General features: G+C 41.3%; 1 protein-coding gene across 6 annotated transcripts in view; it reads right to left on the bottom strand.

Moving 5' to 3' along the window:
- The window catches only part of arap2 (ArfGAP with RhoGAP domain, ankyrin repeat and PH domain 2), a 325,749-nt gene that overhangs the window by 179,614 nt on the left and 126,810 nt on the right, over window positions 1–19,325 (bottom strand). For all 6 annotated transcript variants that reach the window (XM_078400296.1, XM_078400332.1, XM_078400306.1 and 3 more), the window contains one exon: window positions 674–794. In XM_078400296.1, coding sequence (XP_078256422.1) covers window positions 674–794 — 121 coding nt within the window. The remainder of the gene's footprint in view (window positions 1–673; window positions 795–19,325) is intronic.

Raw genomic sequence — 19,325 nt, 5'->3', positions numbered from 1 at the left:
TATAAACATTGCCTTCTCTAACCTCAGATAGTCCCTGCTTCCCCTCCCTATCCCCTCCCCCTTCCCAGTTCTCCCACTAGTCTTCCTGTCTCCGACTACATCCTATCTTTGTCCCACCCCTTCCCCTGACATCAGTCTGAAGAAGGGTTTCAACCCGAAACGTCACCCATTCCTTTTCTCCCGAGATGCTGCCTGACCCGCTGAGTTACTCCAGCATGTTGTGTCTAGCTGAGCATTGTAGCGCCTCGCAAGTAATTTGACATATTACTCCACAAAATCAGAAGGCAGTGATGTTAACTATTACTCTCCAAAAGAACACCAAAATTAAATTGAATCCACTCATCAGTGAATTGTTTATGACTCAAAATAGAGCAGTTGTTTACTGGATAAATGTATTACTGGCGGATAGGTTGAGGGAGAGTGCGGTCAGGATGGGGTAGTTCTTGAATATTACAAATCAATAGAAAGGTGCATAATACACAAGTTGGTGAATATAGTCCCAGCAGAAAATCAAATAAACGACACAAAATGGCACCCATTCCTTCTCCCCAGAGATGCTGCCTGTCCCGCTGAGTTACTCCAGCATTTTGTGTCTCTCTTTGGTGTCAACCAGCATCTGCAGTTCCTTGCTACACATGAACTAAACATCACTTTGGCGTATGTGTCTTCTTACCTTCTTTTTCAACCCTGAAAGTAAAAGTCCTGTTGGAGGAAACCACCTCAAATTTGTTGTCTCCCAATCGATGTGCCGATTTTATTGAGGACAGTGGAATTATTCCCTTTGAGTACATTTCCTTTAATAGTGGAAAGAAAAAAGGGGAAAGAGAAGAAAATATATCAATCCATTTCAACTGAGTTCATGGCAAACATTTATGTTTCAAGTCTAAAGTCACTGCCGCGCATCCCCTGATTATCATCGCCATAATAAATGTTTGGATCCAACTTCAACAGTATTGGTTTGGCATTCTGTAAAGCCCCCATAGAAATCAGAAAAGCAAACAAAATTGGTTAATAAAGTAAAATTCAAGGTATAAATCACTCTGTTTCATTTTAATTACTCAATATTTGATTTAACAGAGCTCTTTTTATCCCTTTGAAAACTTGGTTAAAACTATTATTTTCAAATTTGATTTAAAGTCCACACCATAAAGTCCTGCCGATTAGACAATTTGCTGGATCCAATTATATTTTATTAAATAATGCCGGCATCATCATACTTGCTGACCTATAATATAATTATATTGTTATCCCAATAAAGGTTAGATAAGCAGTCACTGATTTCAGAGGGATTTATTTTACCCTCCACATTCTGCCATCATCATTTGCAAACCATACGAGTTTTTCTTTTGCAGTGAATATTACAAATTAATTTACAAAACACTTCAATTAATCATGTTGATCATTTTAACCATTTGATATTATATTACACTTGAAACAACAATTTATGATAAAAATGCTGCCGCAACAAGATTGGTACAACATTTGATTTTAAATATATAATTAGCATTAATTGGAGTGGCACGGTGGTGCGGGGTAGAGTTGCTCCCTTACATCGCTTTCAGCGGCAGAGATGCAGGTTCGATCGCGACTACGGGCGCTGCCTGTACGGAGTTTGTACGTCCTCCCGGGACCACGTGGGTTTTCTCCGAGATCTTCGGTTTCCTCACACACTCCAAAGTCGTACAGGTTTGTAGGTTAATTGATTTGGTATGAGTGTAAATTGTCCCTAGTGTGTGCAGGATAGTGTTAATGTGCGGGGATGCTGGTCGGTGCAGACTCGGTGGGCCGAAAGGCCTGTTTCCGCACTGTATCTCTAAACTAAACTAAAACTGGACCAATTTTACATGAAAGTTGGAATATGCCCAAATTTAAATTCCTTCACTTGTCCTTTAAAGCTCACCATCAACTACAGGAAAACCTCCAAGTGTTTATTGCTGGAAGATTGACTTTGCTGTATGAACGGGGCAGGAACGGGGTACTGATTGAGAATGATCAGCCATGATCACATTGAATGGCGGTGCTGGCTCGAAGGGACGCATGGCCTACTCCTGCACATATTGTCTATTGTCTATGACCAACTGCCCATGTTTTGACAATGCAATGACACATGAGAGTTAACAAGTTTAGCCAAAGCTCCATCACTCCAAATTAGGAAATGGTATCGATAAATGTTTGAAAATGAAATATTCATCATTCATATTATAAATAGGTTTACTTTTCTCAGTTTGACCGAAAGACTCGCCCTTCTTATGAATCTGACAATACCTACATTGGGATTTTCAAAGAAAACAATCATCATTATGTTTGTTACTGGACAAACTATACAAATCGATAGGGAAGAAAGTTCTCAAAAGATCGTGATGATTCAGTAATGCAGGACAGAAGAAATCAGAAAAATAAAAGATTGAACATTACAGTCAATATGGAAAATTCAGAAAAATGCTTGGGTCGATAGTACTCAATAGCACAGCTGGATGGAAAGAGTGGGCTGTTAAGCTAATGGCAGTCATGGAGAAAACACTGGAATCCATAAAAATGATTTATAACATAACAGCTTGAGAAGAATAACAGGGTGGAGGAGTTAGCATGGATCTATGAAAGGAAACTCATATTCAACCAATCTGTTGGAGATTTCTGAAATTCTGATGAGGACAATAGCGAAGCAGGAACCTGTGCACACGGTATATTTGGATTTTCAGAAGGTTTTCAATAAGGTCTGCATAGGGGTTTGGACAACAAGATCAGAGCATACGGAGTTGGGGACAATGCAGAGGCATGGACTAAGAATCAGTTATCAGATGGAAAGCAAAAAGTGCGAATAAATTGGGTGTTTTCGAGTCAACAGGCTGAGACTAGTGGGTATTGACAAGATCAAAGCTTGCGCCGTAGTCATAAGGTCATAAGAGATCGGAGTAGAATTAGGCCATTCGGTCCCTCAACTCTACTCCACTATTCAATCATCACCCATGGTCAGCCATGACCGAGGGTGCCTAAGAGATTTTCAATCATGGCTGATCTATCTCTCCCTCCTAACTCCAAAATTCTGCCTTTTCCCCATAACCTCTGACACCTGTACTGATCAAGAATCTATCTATCTCCGCCTTAAAAATATCCACTGACGGCTTTCTGTGGCAAAGAATTCCACAGATTCACCACCCTCTGACTAAAGACATTTCTAATTTCCTTCCTAAAAGAACGCTCTAGTGATTCTAGTGATATGTTAATGGTTAGTCCAAGGTGACCAAAGGTCATTTTTCTAAGTTTGCTGATGATATTAAACCTTGGGGTTGTGTTTAGAGAAGATACCCAGGGATTCCAATGGGATATATATATATGAGTGAGAGAACAGATGGAATATAATTACTGCATGAGGTTTACAAGTTTTCCTGTGAGTTTTCTCTGGGTGCTCTGGCTTCATGTGGAAAGGTAGGATAATCAGTCACAGGAAATTACCCCAAGTGTAAGTGGGAGATAAAATTGATAAATATGCGGGGAGAATAGATTATAAGGAAAATTAATAGGATAATGAGATTTCTCTATGAGCAAGACTCAGTGGACCAACTAGCTTTCTTCTGTGATGCAAGTAAAAATGGAAATATATGGAAAATATTACATAGAAAAATATGAGGTCATCTACGTTTGGGTGGCACTGTGCACAGCAGTAGAGCTGTTGCGTCAGTGCCACAGACACAGGTTTGATCCCGGCCTCGGCTGCTATCTGCGTGGAGTATGCACGTTCTCCCTGTGACTGTGTTCTCCCTTCTCCGGGTGTTCCCGTTTCCTCCCACATCCCAAAGGTTTGAAGGTTAATTGGCCTCTGTAAATTTTCCCTATTGTGTAGAACGCTAAAGTGGGATAACATACAGCTATTAAAAGTATATTGCAAACAAAATGTAATGGCTAAAATGCTAACACTTTAATACTGTTGGAAAAAGTCCGTTTTGTTTACCCTAAAAGTAATAGCACAGCTTCTCGCTACCCAATAAAAATATGATAAAGGCTTTCTAATTTAAATAGAATCCTCTGTTTTCATTTTTTGTTCATAATCAATATTTAATTAATACAGTCTCAACTCACCACCACCCCAACCACAGTCTCAACTGCCACCATCCCAAACCCTACCAGCAAAAAACACAACATTATAATTTTGTTTTAACTAGTTAAAACTGAATTAGGTACAACACGTCACAATTGTTTTCCTTCAAATAAACATTTTAAAGGCATTTTTTGCCCCCTGATATAGCAGCTATAATTGGGGGAGAGATAAAACTTGATTTTTTAATTTAAAAACTTTTCCACTTTAAATATTCTATCTTACAATTAAATTGTGCATTCTCTTACACATTAGTTTCCTTCGCATTGTGCAGTATCTTACATTAACACATCTTATTACAAACAAACAGCACTGTTACTGATCCAATGAAACATCATTCTTTAAAAAAAACTACATGTCTCTCAATCTTACTTCAACACGACATATTTATATAGCCTGATGGTATTGCAAATCCTGTGATGCAGCTACAATTATTCATTAATCAGACCGATTTCAAAGCAGCCTAAGAGTACGTATGCATGCTTGTGACTAAAGGCTCTTTAGGTCTCAGGCTGCCAAAATTAGCTGTAGCTCACTGTTGGCATGATAATGTGATTCCAAGCAAGTTCCTTCAAATAGAGGCAATTTAAAACTTGGAAATCTGCTTGACCAATATTGAAAAAAAAAATTTAAGGCTGTGAAACTAAAACATGGATTTAAGTCAGCTAAGTCAGCTTGTTTTAATTATTGGTAAATTGGAGTAAACAATTTTTTTTCCCATTCAGAGTTTATCCAGTTCTAATTATATCAATATATATATATATATATAACTAAAGTTGCTGCATTTACATCTCATACAAGATTGGATTCATTGCTGGCCTCTTAAATTCTTCACGAAGTAACATCACAGTACAGATGGACCTTTCTGCTGTCTTAAACTAGAGGCTTTAAGCCAGTGAAAAGCTTCCCATTGTTCAAAGATACCTAAAGGCATGACCGAATATCAAGCTGCAATAGCAGCAGAATAAACAAGTGCCCACCAAGTTACTCACATGACCTCGTATTTTCAATACAGCCTTTTATGGTTCAGCTTTCATCAACCGTTTAGTTATGGATCACTCAATATATACAGGAGGATTAAAAAAATATCAATATCCTTGCTTTATTTTGCTTATTTCTTTCCATTAATCACTGTAGATAGAAGATCCGAGCATCAAGATAAAAAATCAGCTAAAAGGCATTTCCCACACTCACCAATTACTGCAGGTTTAACCCACCAGACAAGTACATTTGAACACATGAAGTAGTAAATTCATCAAGTCTCCTCCCGTCTTTAATATTCATTATTTTAATATCCCAAAACGTGGATTATATGAACATCACAACCCTTTCATTATTTTATTTTTTTAAAAACCAAAAAGGAAGCTGGTTTATATTTCATCCATTTCCATTAATTGAGTTTGAAGAATGTTCTACCAAAACGTCTTTTGTTTCACAACTCTGGGTACATTGAGCAGAGTTTATCAAGAGATACAAAAACAAAGTCACTAAAAAACAATATGAAAGCACTTCACAAATGCCTTTTCAGTTGCTAAAATTCAGCCTGAAACTGCATCATGTTGCAGTGTCACGAATAAGCTGACAATTTATTTATTCCCAGGTATATGCAGACATCTACTGGAAATGTAATGCAAGTACAAGTCTTTTTTTTGCAAAGAGTTCCTCTGTCGCCTCAGAAAGAGGAAAATTATACCCTGTTACTGGAGAAATAATGCTCATTGCAAAAATCTTTCATGAAGGATGCCACCACCAGTACTAATTGGAGATGAATCTTTGGATATCAATGTTAACAAGACTGGAAAAGCATTCATTATTCCAGGGACAAATCAATGAGGTGTGAGAATAGGCTCAAAGAGGAATATCAATTCAACTGATCAAAAGCAATGATCAAGAAACTCGATTGTACCTGAAAACAGGGCTGGAGCATGAAGTATGCATTTATTGAAATAGCCCCGCTTGACATTAATTTTTTTGCAATGATATTTAGAATCTGCACTGGTGAATCATGATTCTCTGATAACAATGGGTTGAATAGCAGAGGGGTGTGTGTGTGTGTGTCTGTGCGTGCATGTGTGTGTGTGTAGAACGCCAAGACACACTGAAGGTGGGTGACATGCCAGTGCACTGTCACAAGAGTGAGGAGGGAGTTAAACAAACAGTGACCCCATCCATCTCAATTGGGTTCCCTGCAGAGAAAAGCAAAGTGCCCAAAAATGCTTCAGATACTTTATTTTACTTAGTTGACAATCAGACACATTTAAGAACTGTTGAGGCTATGCCACCACACAGAACAATCCCATGCACCCACTCATATTCCCAATACCTAATCTCATCACATTCCTAGCGATATTTGACTGAATTAATTTTTGTTCTGAGGTTGAGGTTTGTGCTGTGAATGCAGGAAAGAACAGTTGAGGGAGGGAGAGTAAAGGGAGGCTCTTTGCCACAGTGACAGAAGCTAAACAGCAGGTGGTATGTCCAGGAACCATGGTGAGTTAACTGCATGTTTTATTCATACAATGAGTGCTGCGCACAGACTTGGGGGCTGGGGCACCAGCAGTTGATGCCACTCTCACCGTCGATCAGTACATCCCAGTGCCAAGGTGGCAGTAAAGGGCTGGTTCCTCGTGGTGACGGAAGCATGCAATGAACAACCGCACTGCGGCAGCCCCAGGAGAGAAACAAAGCTGATCCAAAGTTAAATCTTGTTGGATAATTAAAACATCCGAGGTTAAAATGTGACAAAGAAACAAGCTCATGAAAATTGCAAAGTTCTTAATACAGTAGGGAAACCTAAATATAGACACCACAGAGGAGATGCAAACGAAGAGACTGAGAAAAAACATATGGAACCTAAAAAAACTTTATAAATATATATAGGGAGGAAAGACATGCTCAAAGGAATGATGGGCCAATAAGAGACATACAAATCCAATGGAGGCATAACTTAGGTCCTAAATGAAGACTTTATAAACCTCCACCTTCCTGGAAAGATACTGGGAATTCATCTGGACCGAAGGAGTTTATAATACTAAAAGTGACAAAAATAGATAGCATGCACTATAAAAATGGAAAAATTGCCTTGGACAGATGGGACGTGTCATAGATTACTGAAGGAAATAAAGGAAATGCTGAAGCTCTGGTAACAACCTTTCATTATCTTTGGTAATGGCATTTTACCTTCTTCACACTGCAAGGGGAGGGGGATGTACCCAGCGACTCAGCCAATCAACCTAATACTGAGATTGGGATACTGGTAGAGAGACGTTTGGACATATGGGAAGGATGGCAGAATAGATTATTCTCAGGATGTACTTTTTTAAAAGGCAACTCATGTATAGTTAATTTTAACAGCTCCTCGATCAGGTTATCGGAATGGTTCCCATTGATACAGCTGATGTGTTATATAGAGCCCATCAAAAAGCAGAGAATCAAATGCTTGATTAAACAGTCAAATTAAAAACTGCAGGATTAAAAAGAGTCAGATATGATATAAATCCAAAATTTGTTAACTTTTAAATGGCAAAAATTAATGTCAAACATTCGGTTTACAAGTAGTGGCATTCGACCGAGGCCACTGATCATTTTAACAAATGTTATTGGGCACAGAGGGTATAAAAGCAAACTTTTCAGATCTTGTGCGACTTTCAAACTAGGTGAACAATGAGGAAAGTTACAGACATTGACAATGAAATGTGAATGAAATGACGAGAATGATTCCAGGAATGATGGGGTAAACATATGATGAACATATGATGAAGGCACTGGGCCTATATTCACTGGAGGTTTGAAGGATGAGGGGGGAACCTCATTGAAACTTACAGAAGAGTGAAAGACTTGGATCGAGTGGATGTTTCCACTCATGGGAGAGTCCAGGGCCAGAAGCCGTCGCCTCAGAATAAAAGGATGTACCTTTTAGAAAGGAGGTAAGGAGGAATTTTTTTAGTCAAAGGGTGGCGAATCTATGGAATCCATTGCCACAAAAACAGTTGGGGAAGCCAAGTCAATGAATATCTTTAAGGCGGAGATTGACGGATTCTTGATGAGTAAGGGTGTCAGGGGTTATGGGTTGAAGACAGGAGAATGGGGTTGAGAGGGAAAGATAGATCAGCCATGAGTGAATTGCAGAGTAGACTTGATGGGCCGAATGGCCTAATTCTGATCTAAGAACTTATGCACAGAAGTGTATAAAATACATCAGGCTAAATGAACTAAAATATAACGGGAATGAAGGAACAGACAGACCAATGGACAAGCCGTGAGGCCAGTATGGTGGTTGGGAAGGCTGCTTAAAATGTTCATGGGATTTTGAGAGTACCAAAGAAAGTTAAAGTCTTAGAGTGAGAGAGTCAAACAGAATAGAAACAGGCCCCAGCTCATCCATGCCAACCAAGATGCCCAATCTAAGCTAGTCCCATATGCCCATGTTTGGCAAATATGCCTCTAAACCTTTCCTATCCATGTACCTGTCCAAGTGCCTTTTAAATATTATTGCACCCATCTCAACTACCTCCTCTGTCACCTGGTTCCATATGGTCACCATCCTCGGTATGAAAAAGTTGCCCCACGGATTCCTATTAAATCTTTCCCCTCTCACCTTAAACCTATGTCCTCTTGTTCTTGATTCCCCCACCTCGGGGGAATACTTGGTGCATTCACCCTTTCTATTTCCTTCAAGATTTTATACATCTTTACAAGATCACAGGTGCTTGCTCTCCAAGGAATAAAGTCCCAGCATGCCAAATTTCTCCCTGTAGCTTAGGTCCTTGAATCCTAGCAGTGCACTTGTAAATCTTCTCTGCACTCTTTCCTTGTTTATGGAATCTTGTCTTTGGCAGAATGACCAAAACTGAATAGAATACTGCAGGTACGGCCTCACCAACACCTTATACAACTTTTACATAATGTCCCAACTTCTCTACTCAATTCCCGGACTGATGAAGCCCAATGTGCCAAAAGCCTTCTTCACAACCCTATCTGCCCAAGATGCCATTTTCAGTGAACTATGTACCTGCATTCCTAGACCCTTCTGCTCTACAACACTCCCCAGGGACTTACTGTTCACTGTGAAGATCCTGCTTTGGTTTGACTTCCCAAAATGCAACACCTCATGCACAACTAAATTAAACTCCTCGGCCCACTTGCCTAGCTGATCAATTCTTGCTTACCATTCTCAATATCTACATCATCCATTTTTATGTCACCTAAAGACTTATGATGCCTTGTATATTCTCATCCAAATCATTGATATGGATGACAAACAGCAATGAGTGATGAGAACACATCAGAGTTGTGGAGCAGCTCCAAAGACGTACAGGTATGTAGGTTAATTGGCTGGGTAAATGTAAATATTGTCCCTAGTGGGTGTAGGATAGTGTTAATGTACGGGGATCGCTGGGCGGCACGGACTTGGTGGGCCGAAAAGGCCTGTTTCCGGCTGTATATATATGATGATGATATGATATGATAGTTGAAAACTAGACTTATTTCAGGTCAAGACCCTTCTTCAGAGAACTTCTTCAGAGATGGGTTGCTGCCTTACAAAGCCAGATACCCAGGTTCGGTCCCGACTATGGGTGCTGTTTGCACCGAGTTTATACGTTCTCCCCGTGATCGTGTGGTTTTCTTCGAGATCTTTGGTTTCCTCCCCCTCACCAAAGACAAACAGGTTTGTTGGTTAATTGGCTTGGTATAAATATAAAATTGTCCCTAGTGTGTGTAGGACAGTGTTAGTGTGTGGGGATCGTTGGTCGGTGCAGAGACAGTGGGCCGAAGAGCCTGCTTCCGTGCTGTATCTCTATTGAAGTGAATACTTTGTCACATGTGACAAGTCACAGTGAAATACTTTGCTTGCATACCCAAGGTATGCAATAGTCACCACATAAAGAGCGCTGACAAAGTACCCCGCGCCAGGTCCACCCTTGTTCCCCCCCCCCCCCCCACGGTGGTCCCCTCATGCCGGGTCCCCCTTTGGTTCCCAACAGTGCATGCATCCTCCGACTCCCACGTGGCCCATCCTCGGCTGCCGGTCGTAACTAAGCATGACCTTATTAAATGGTGGTGCTGGATTGAGCAAGCGAATGGTCTGGTTATGCTCATGATTGGTTGTCTGCAGATGATTGGGGTTAATAGCATCAGAAATTGGCAAGCAAATCAACAAAGGGGAATGCAGAATGAACCACGGCTTCTGCTTTTCTAAGCCCAGCATGATGGACTTATCTGGTCTAAGACATTGCTAGATTTTGATATACTGTTTGTAAGCATTCTAAAAAAAACACTATTGCTATCCTAAGGAAAGAGTTTTCTTTAAAAAGTAAAGTATAAATTGGCAGGGTATGACTGCCAAAAATGGATACTTACCTACTCCACTATAATGTCAGAATTGAGCACCAATTCTGTGCTGAAGAAGATAAATTGCACACTAACAAGGCCTCTTCCCAAGTGGCTCAACAATATTCTCCACCAACATCTGACACAGATTAAGTACACTAAATAATGTTTTTCCAAATAGTCAGCTTTTTCTTGAAAAGAAACGAGACACTTTTTGAGGCTACATGACTAATCTGGTCTTTGGGGCATCGATCTACATAGCAACTATTCTCCAGATGATTCCCTTCAATTTTTCAGAGTGTTTGATCCTGTAAACCGGGACTTTTTTTTAAACCAGCTGACTTTTCTCTGACGCCAGGCGTGACTGGTTTGGCATACCTGATCCCTCGCTCGGTACAGCATGATTGTACTAAGGGATCGGATACACCACACACTTCCTCTGGTTTATACATTCATTTTAGAATGACATTTCATGAAATTGTTCTCAATTAATGGCCTAATACTTGCGTGACTTTTGCCTGAGGTTCAGTAAGGAACTGCTCGGGTGTACAACTACACATTGCAGCAGTCAATTCAGGATTTATCCTGACCATGGTTGTTGTCAAGTGTGGGATTAGCACATTTTCACTGTGACCATATGCATTTCCTGCAGGTGCTCTGGTTTCATCCCACATCCAAAGACATGTGGGTTGGTAGGCCATTTTTAAATGACCATTGAAAGTTACCCCTGTTGTATATGTGAATGATAGAAACCATAAGCAGTCGATGAGCATGTTGGGAGAATAAAAATATTGCAGTAATGTGGGATTGGTGTAAGTGGGCCAATGGGCCTGTTTCCATTCTCTATGACACACTGCTGCATACTCTCACTTTGCATCCATCACTTAGCCTCATATCAGGCCGGCTGCCATAGGTACCCTGACCCCATTCCTCTCCAGCAGATCGCCAATCCCATGGAAAAGTGCATTCTGTTAAGTGTATTTTACTTTACTTTAACAAACCTGTGGCATTCTCTACCAAAGAAGGCAATGGAAGCCAAGTTACTGACTCTATTTTTTTTTAAAAGAGATAGACTTCTGGAGAACAGGAGTATGGAGAGTTAGTGGGTATGTGTTTTTGAAAAAGGGAAGCTTGTTGAAGTTTCAATATGCATTTAATCAAATAGAGTCATCTGTACACTAAAACTCTCGTTTGTTTGTTTGTTTGTTCCTGAACTACAGCCAAAACGGTACACGATAACGTGACAATTTTAGGCCGACTTTACTCGCCGTCATCCCTATTGTCATCACATTTCTCTGTACTTTTAATGTTTTTTAAAAAATCATTTAAATGTATTTGGAGTTTTCAAATGTCTCTTCACCTCTGAGAGATATTTAAAATCTGGTTAAAATAGGACCTTTGACACCTATTGGGAGCAAGAGAACATTGACACCTATTAGGAGAGGAGGACTTCAGCCTCTCTGTCCCCCCACAGCCAGTCAGAGTGCCAGCAAGCAAGGCCTGAGCAGTTAGTCCAGAGAACCAGTTTGTCCCACCATTATCTTAGGTGAAACTGTACAGAACAATGTGCCACAGTTCACTGCTGGGGCCTGTGCGAAAGGAGAAAGGGATTGTGTCGCTCTACGTACACCCTTGGCCCCAGAAACTTTGAAAGGAGCCACACAGGACATCACTCGGCATCAATGAGTGACTCACCCTATTTGTCTGGTGAAGGAAAACAAGATTCAGCAAGGATGACAAGAGTCGCTGTTTGATATATTCCGTCCAGGCTTGTGCTAGAAAACAAGTTAACTCCAGCAGCAGCTTTGTTTCCCTCATTTCTCACTTAGATTATTGTATTGTGGTAAATCTCAGTCACCAAAATCTTTTGTAGCTATTCGTATGGAAAAAAAATGCAATTTGACTTATCGTTTTAGTACATTTCCACAATCTTAACTTGTGTCTGTATTCATCTCTTTCTCATTAAAGCTGCGACACACTGACAACACTAGAGTAAATTAGTAGTAATAACATATATCTGACCCAAATAGCATGCGGTTGGTTAACAGATGCTTCCAGTCTCATCGACGCAATACAGTTAAAGGTATAGAAATATTTAGTTAAAGATATAGAATTATTTAAGTACTTCATATTTGGTGAATGAATGAATATCATGGGTAAATTTTCACTGTTGTGACGCATGGCAGCAGTTACAAAATCTGTTCATGACAGACAGAAAAAGAGATGCGTCATTACCATGGTACCGGCTCATTTAATACGCATAATCTGAGCTGTTTCATTGAAACATAAACAGGAAACAGGAGTAAGTCAGATACAAAGTGCTGGAGTAACTCAGCAGGTCAGGCAGCATCTCTGGAGAAAAAGGATCAGTGATGTTTTGGGTCGGGACCCTTCTTCAGACCCAGTCTGAGTTACTCCAGCACTTTGTGACTATCTTCAGTAAATACCAGCATCTGCAGTTCCTTTCTACACAAAAAGGAGTAGGAATTGGCAATTTACTCCTTCAAGCCTGCTCCACCATTCAATACAATGAAAGGGATCCTACATCATAAAACAACATCCCAAACCCCGTCCATACTCCTTAAAGTCTTTGTTGTCCAGAAAACACTTCCGTAAATAGATTCAGTGACTTGGCCTCCACTCCTTTGGTGATAGAGAATTCCACAAGTTCATCACACTGAGTGGAAAAATTCCCCATCTTAGGCACAAATGTCTCACCTTGTAATCGGGGACTGTGAGGCCTCATCCCAGACAGTTCAGTCAGGGAAAACATGCTTTCCTCACTCAGTCTATCCAGGCATGTCAGAAATTTTAATGTTTCAACAAGAGCTTCTCTTAATCTTCTAAATACAAGTTTTGACTTAGAAACATAGAAATATAGAAAATAGGCGCAGGAGGAGGCCATTCGGCCCTTCGAGCCAGCACCGCCATTCATTGTGATCGTGGCTGATCGTCCACAATCAATAACCCGTGCCTGCCTTCTCCCCATATCCCTTAACCACTGGCCCCTACAGCTCTATAACAGGTATAACAGGTATAACAGAGCTTTATTTGTCGTTCGGTACCGAAGTACCGAACGAAACTACATAGCAGTCATAGAAAAAAAAAAAGAAAAAAAAGAACACAAGACACATGACCCCAACACAAACGTCCATCACAGTGACTCCAAACACCCCCTCACTGTGATGGAGGCAACAAAACTTCCACTCTCTTCCCCACGCCCACGGACAGACAGCTCGTCCCCGACCGACCCGCACAGTCCCCGCACCGGGCGCTGAAACGTCTCGCGGCCGAACCAACTCTCTCTTAAATCCATCCAGTGATTTGGCCTCCATTGCCCTCTGTGGCAGAGAATTCCATAAATTCACAACTCTCTGGGTGAAAAAGTTGGTTCTCACCTCAGTTTTAAATGGCCTCCCCTTTATTCTAAGACTGTGGCCCCTGGTTTTGGACTCCCCCAACATTGGGAACATTTTTCCTGCATCTAGCTTGCCCAGTCCTTTTATAATTTTTTATGTGTCTATAAGATCCCCTCTCATCCTTCTAAACTCCAGTGAATACAAGCCTAGTCTTTTCAATCTTTCCTCATATGACAGTCCCGCCATCCCAGGGATCAATCTCGTTCTTATTCAATCAAATCTCTCCTTATAACAAACACATTCGCAAAATACATTCTTTGGCAAATAATAGTAAAGAAATCAGAATAGAACACATTATTCCAGGCGACTTCGGAACAAGACTCCAGAAAATTGTGGTAAGAGACCTCACCTCAACTTGCAAAGATAGCCAAGATACGTTCTTTCTGAACCACAAAGTAAAAGAGTCATACAGGATGGAAATTGGCCCTTTGACCCAATATGCCCCACCTACACTAATCTCACCTGCCTGCATTTGGCCCATATTCTTCTAAACCTATCCCATCCATGTACATGTCCAAATGTCTTTTACACATTATGATAGCACCTGCCTCAACTACCTCCTCTGGCAGCTTGTTGCCAATACCCACCACTCTGTGTAAAAAAGGGTACTCCTCAGGTTCCTATTAAATGTTTCTCCCCTCACCTTAAACCTATGTCCTTGATTCTTGATTCCCCTCCTCTGGATATGAATTTGTGCATTTAATTCCTTCATGACCCCCCCTCTCCCCCCCCCCCCCCCCCCCGCCTATAAGATCATCCCTCATCCTCCTGCGCTCTAAGGAATAAAGTCCTAGCCTGCTTAACCTCTCCCTAAAGCTCATGCCCTCAAATCCTAGCAACATCCTCACTTTTTCTGCATTCTTTCCAGCTTAACAACATCTTTCCTGTAACAGAGACCAAAACTGATCACAATACTTCAAATGTGGCCTCACCAATGCATTGTACAACTGTAACATGACCTCCCAGCTTCTATACTCAATATTCTGACTGATTAACGCCAATGTGCCAAAAGTCTTCTTGACCACCCTATCTACCTGTGATGCCACTTTTAAGGACCTACATACCTGTACTCATAGGTCCCTCTGCTCTACAACACTCCCACATCCCTGCCATTCACTGTGAAGGTCCTGCCTGGGTTTGACTTCCCAAAATCCAACACTTTGCATTTATCTATATTAAACCCCATTAACCATTCCTCAGCCCATCTGATCAAGGTCCTGCTGCAATTTTTGATAACTATCTTCACTATCTGCAGTGCAACCCACTTGTGTCATCTACAAACTTGCTAATCATGCCTTGTACATTCTCATCCAATTCATTGATATAAACCACAAACAGCAATGAGACCAGCACCGATCCCTGAGCCACACCCCGAGACACAGGCGGGGGAGTTCAACGAGATCTGGGTGTCCTAGTGCATCAGTCAATGAAAGGAAGCATGCAGGTTCAGCAGGCAGTGAAGAAAGCCAATGGAATGTTGGCCTTCGTAACAAGAGGAGTTGAGTATAGGAGCAAAGAGGTCCTTCTACAGTTGTACCGGGCCTTGGTGAGACCGCACCTGGAGTACTGTGTGCAGTTTTGGTCTCCAAATTTGAGGAAGGATATTCTTGCTATGGAGGGCGTGCAGCGTAGGTTCACTAGATTAATTCCCGGAATGGCGGGACTGTCGTATGTTGAAAGGCTGGAGCGATTGGGCTTGTATACACTGGAATTTAGAAGGATGAGGGGGGATCTTATTGAAACATATAAGATAATTAGGGGATTGGACACATTAGAGGCAGATAACATGTTCCCAATGTTGGGGGAGTCCAGAACAAGGGGCCACAGTTTGAGAATAAGGGGTAGGCCATTTAGAACGGAGATGAGGAAGAACTTTTTCAGTCAGAGGGTGGTGAAGGTGTGGAATTCTCTGCCTCAGAAGGCAGTGGAGGCCAGTTCGTTGGATGCTTTCAAGAGAGAGCTGGATAGAGCTCTTAAGGATAGCGGAGTGAGGGGGTATGGGGAGAAGGCAGGAACGGGGTACTGATTGATAGTGATCAGCCATGATCGCATTGAATGGCGGTGCTGGCTCGAAGGGCTGAATGGCCTACTCCTGCACCTATTGTCTATTGTCTATTGTCTAATCCAAAAAACCTACCACCATCACCCTCTGTTTCCTTCCATGAAGCCAATCCTCTATCCAGTCGGCTAGTTCCCCCTAGATGCCATGTCATCTAACCTTCCAGAGCAGCCTACCTTGTGGAACCTTTCTTTCAGTGACTAATTTTCAAGAAACCCAGATTCCTTTGTGCATCACTATCATCCAGTACTTCAACATTTTTCATTACATCACCAAATAACTTGTTAGTATGGACTGAAAAGTAATCATCACACAACTAAAATAGCTGGAATAAAAAAGCGCGTTTCAAAATGGAAGGATATAATTAGTTGATTACCCCAGATATTGATTAGTGGCCCTCGCTTGTTGACTATTTACATTAATGGCGCTAAGGGGAGAATAAAATAAAAGGTTTCAGGTAATGATATGAAAATGGGAGGAAGGGCATGATGTGATGATGGAGTTGTGACACTACAACAGGCTGTAGACAGTGTGGGTGAGTGAAAAAAAAAACTGGCAAATTGAGTAAAATGCATGAAAGTATGAGATCATGGACTTCCGTAAGAGGAATCAAAAGATGGAGCTTTATCTAAATGAGGAGAAACCTCACATGAGTAAAGTTCAGAGGAATCTGCGTATTCCAGTGAATGAATCACAAAAAGCTAGCAGGCAGGTTTAACAAGAATGCAAACGACATTGCAAGATGATTGGAGTTCAAGAATACTGAGATTTTGTTACCATTGTACAGTAAGTCGTGAGGCCGCACCTGGAATACTGCACACAATATTGATCACTTCACCTAAAGAGAAAAGTTATAGTAACTTTGGGGACAGTTCAAAGGATATTGACCAGTCTAATTCTCAGGATGAGAGGGTGGTCCTAACAGGGCGGTCACGGTGGCTCAGCGGTAGAATTGCTGCCTTACAGCGAATGCAGCGCCGGAAACATGGGTTTGATCCTGTGGGCTTTATCCGAGATCTTCGGTTTCCTCCCACACTCCAAAGACGTAAAGGTTTGTAGGTTAATTGGCTTGGTAAATGTAAAAATTGTCCCTAGTGTGTGTAGGATAGTGTTAATGTGCGGGGATCGCTGGTCGGCGCGGACCCCGTGGGCCGAATGGCCTGTTTCCGTGCTGTATCTCTAAACTAAACTAAACTAAAGGAGAGGCGAGATAGTTTGGATCTGTATTTCTTGGAGTTTAAAATAGTTTAGTTTAGACATACAGTGTGTAAACAGCCCCATCGTCCTTCCAAGTCCAGGTGACCAGCAATCACCAGTACACTAGTACTATCCTATATCGGTGGAACAATTGGAAGAAGCTAATTAACCTACAAACCTGCACTTCTCGGCTGAACCAAATGTGGGCAATGGGGTCCACCCATCTCCTGGTCAAACACAGGACGCCATTTCAGAATACAGATTTTCCACACTTCAGTTGAAGAACGAGAGACATGAGAGGATGGAATAACGAGAAGAAAAAAAAGGAAGTCAAAGAAATATAAGAACTTGAAATCAATTGCAATTCTGACTTCCATTTTTTTTCTGTGGAGATACAGCACCTATGATACATGAAAACAAAAGGAGGCAATGAATCATCCAACTTGCATCATAACAAACAGTTTTGTCAGTGAGGGTGTTGTTGGAGAAAGCAAAATAAAAGAAGCTGGGAAAAATGACCATTTAATAATTTAGGTTGATTTTTAAGCAATCAAATGATTCATTTGAAATGCTTGAGGATTTTATTTCTTGGTAGCAGGTGATCATGTTCATATCTGTGTGGAGGGGAATGACTTGGAAGTACCTTGTTTCTAACTTTGGACACTACCTGGAATTAGCCAATCATGCACAGACCAACTGAACCGCCAACACTGAATGAATGACAAACAATGAGTTCCAACACTTTTAGGCAGTGTCAAATCAAGGAAAGCCAAATCCAGCAAGAATTATGTTTTGTTTCCTCCACACAAATTTGTGTATTGTGTTATCACTTTCAAATAATCATTGGATGAACACAGTGGAAGGGGGAATCCTCAAAATAAGATCAGTGATAGGAGCAGAATTGGCCATTCGGCCCATCAAGTCCACTCTGCCATTCAATCATGGCTGATCTATCTCTCCCTCCAAACCCCATTCTCCTGCCTTCTCCCCATAACCACTGACACCCGTACTAATCAAGAATCTATCTCTCTCTGCCTTAAAAATATCCATTGACTTGGCCTCCACAGCTTCCACATTCACCACCCTCCAACTAAAGAAATTCTTCCTCATCTCCTTCCTAAAGGCCCTCTTGAATTTTTTTAACTTTCAGTTCAATATAACAAATGTATCTGAGAATCAGGTGCAATTACTGTCTGTAGGCTGCACAATACGAGTGCAGGAAACAATCCCTGCTCTGGTACGGGCAAACCTGAGGCACATTCAACACAGAGCCTCAGGACTCAGGAAAGATCAATGAACTGCAACTACCTGGTTTCCAGCTTATGATACAAACACACAGTGGAGCTAACATGTTCACTTTAAAATAGATCTCTTTCAAGTTGCCCCAATGTAAAAAAAGCTTACAAAAGCTTTAGAAGGATGAGAGGAGATCTTATCGAAACGTATATGATTATTAAGGGGTTGGAGACGTTAGAGGCAGGAAACACGTTCCCAATGTTGGGGGAAGTCCAGAACAAGGGGCCACAGTTTAAGAATAAGGGGTAGGCCATTTAGAACTGAGATGAGGAAAAACTTTTTTAGTCAGAGAGTTGTGAATCTGTGGAATTCTCTGCCTCAGAAGGCAGTGGAGGCCAATTCTCTGAATGCATTCAAGAGAGAGCTAGATAGAGCTCTTAAGGATAGCGGAGTCAGGGGGTATGGGGAGAAGGCAGGAACGGGGTACTGATTGAGAATGATCAGACATGATCACATTGAATGGCGGTGCTGGCTCGAAGGGCCAAAGGGCCTCCTCCTGCATCTATTGTCTATTGTCTATAAATGTCTAAACATTAGCGCAAAAATCCGAGTACAACTGCTTTCCACACTATCGCTTCATGAGATATGATGAAACAATCACCAACAGAATGAGGTCCAGAGTATTTCTTCGTCATGCCTTGAAATAAAGTCACAAATCCATTTTAATAAGTACAAACATAGATATGTTAACTATCAGACCCCAACACTTTCCATTTATTTGTTGCAGTTGTTGTTCAGCAAGCCATCTCCGAGTAAAACACTGTTTATTTTATCTTGAGACAAGGAAGATGGCCAATGTAATGACTTGAACACCGGCTGTGTTGGATGGTAAGATTCAAACTGTGTATGGGCTAACATAACTACCTATCAACCCCCTTATCTCAAACTACAAGAGGTGACCATGTTTGGCGTCAATCTTGGCCCAAATGAG

The sequence above is a fragment of the Rhinoraja longicauda genome, chromosome 1 (genome assembly GCF_053455715.1).
Source record: "Rhinoraja longicauda isolate Sanriku21f chromosome 1, sRhiLon1.1, whole genome shotgun sequence".
Taxonomy (NCBI): domain Eukaryota; kingdom Metazoa; phylum Chordata; class Chondrichthyes; order Rajiformes; family Arhynchobatidae; genus Rhinoraja; species Rhinoraja longicauda.
This window is presented reverse-complemented; position numbering and strand designations above follow the sequence as displayed.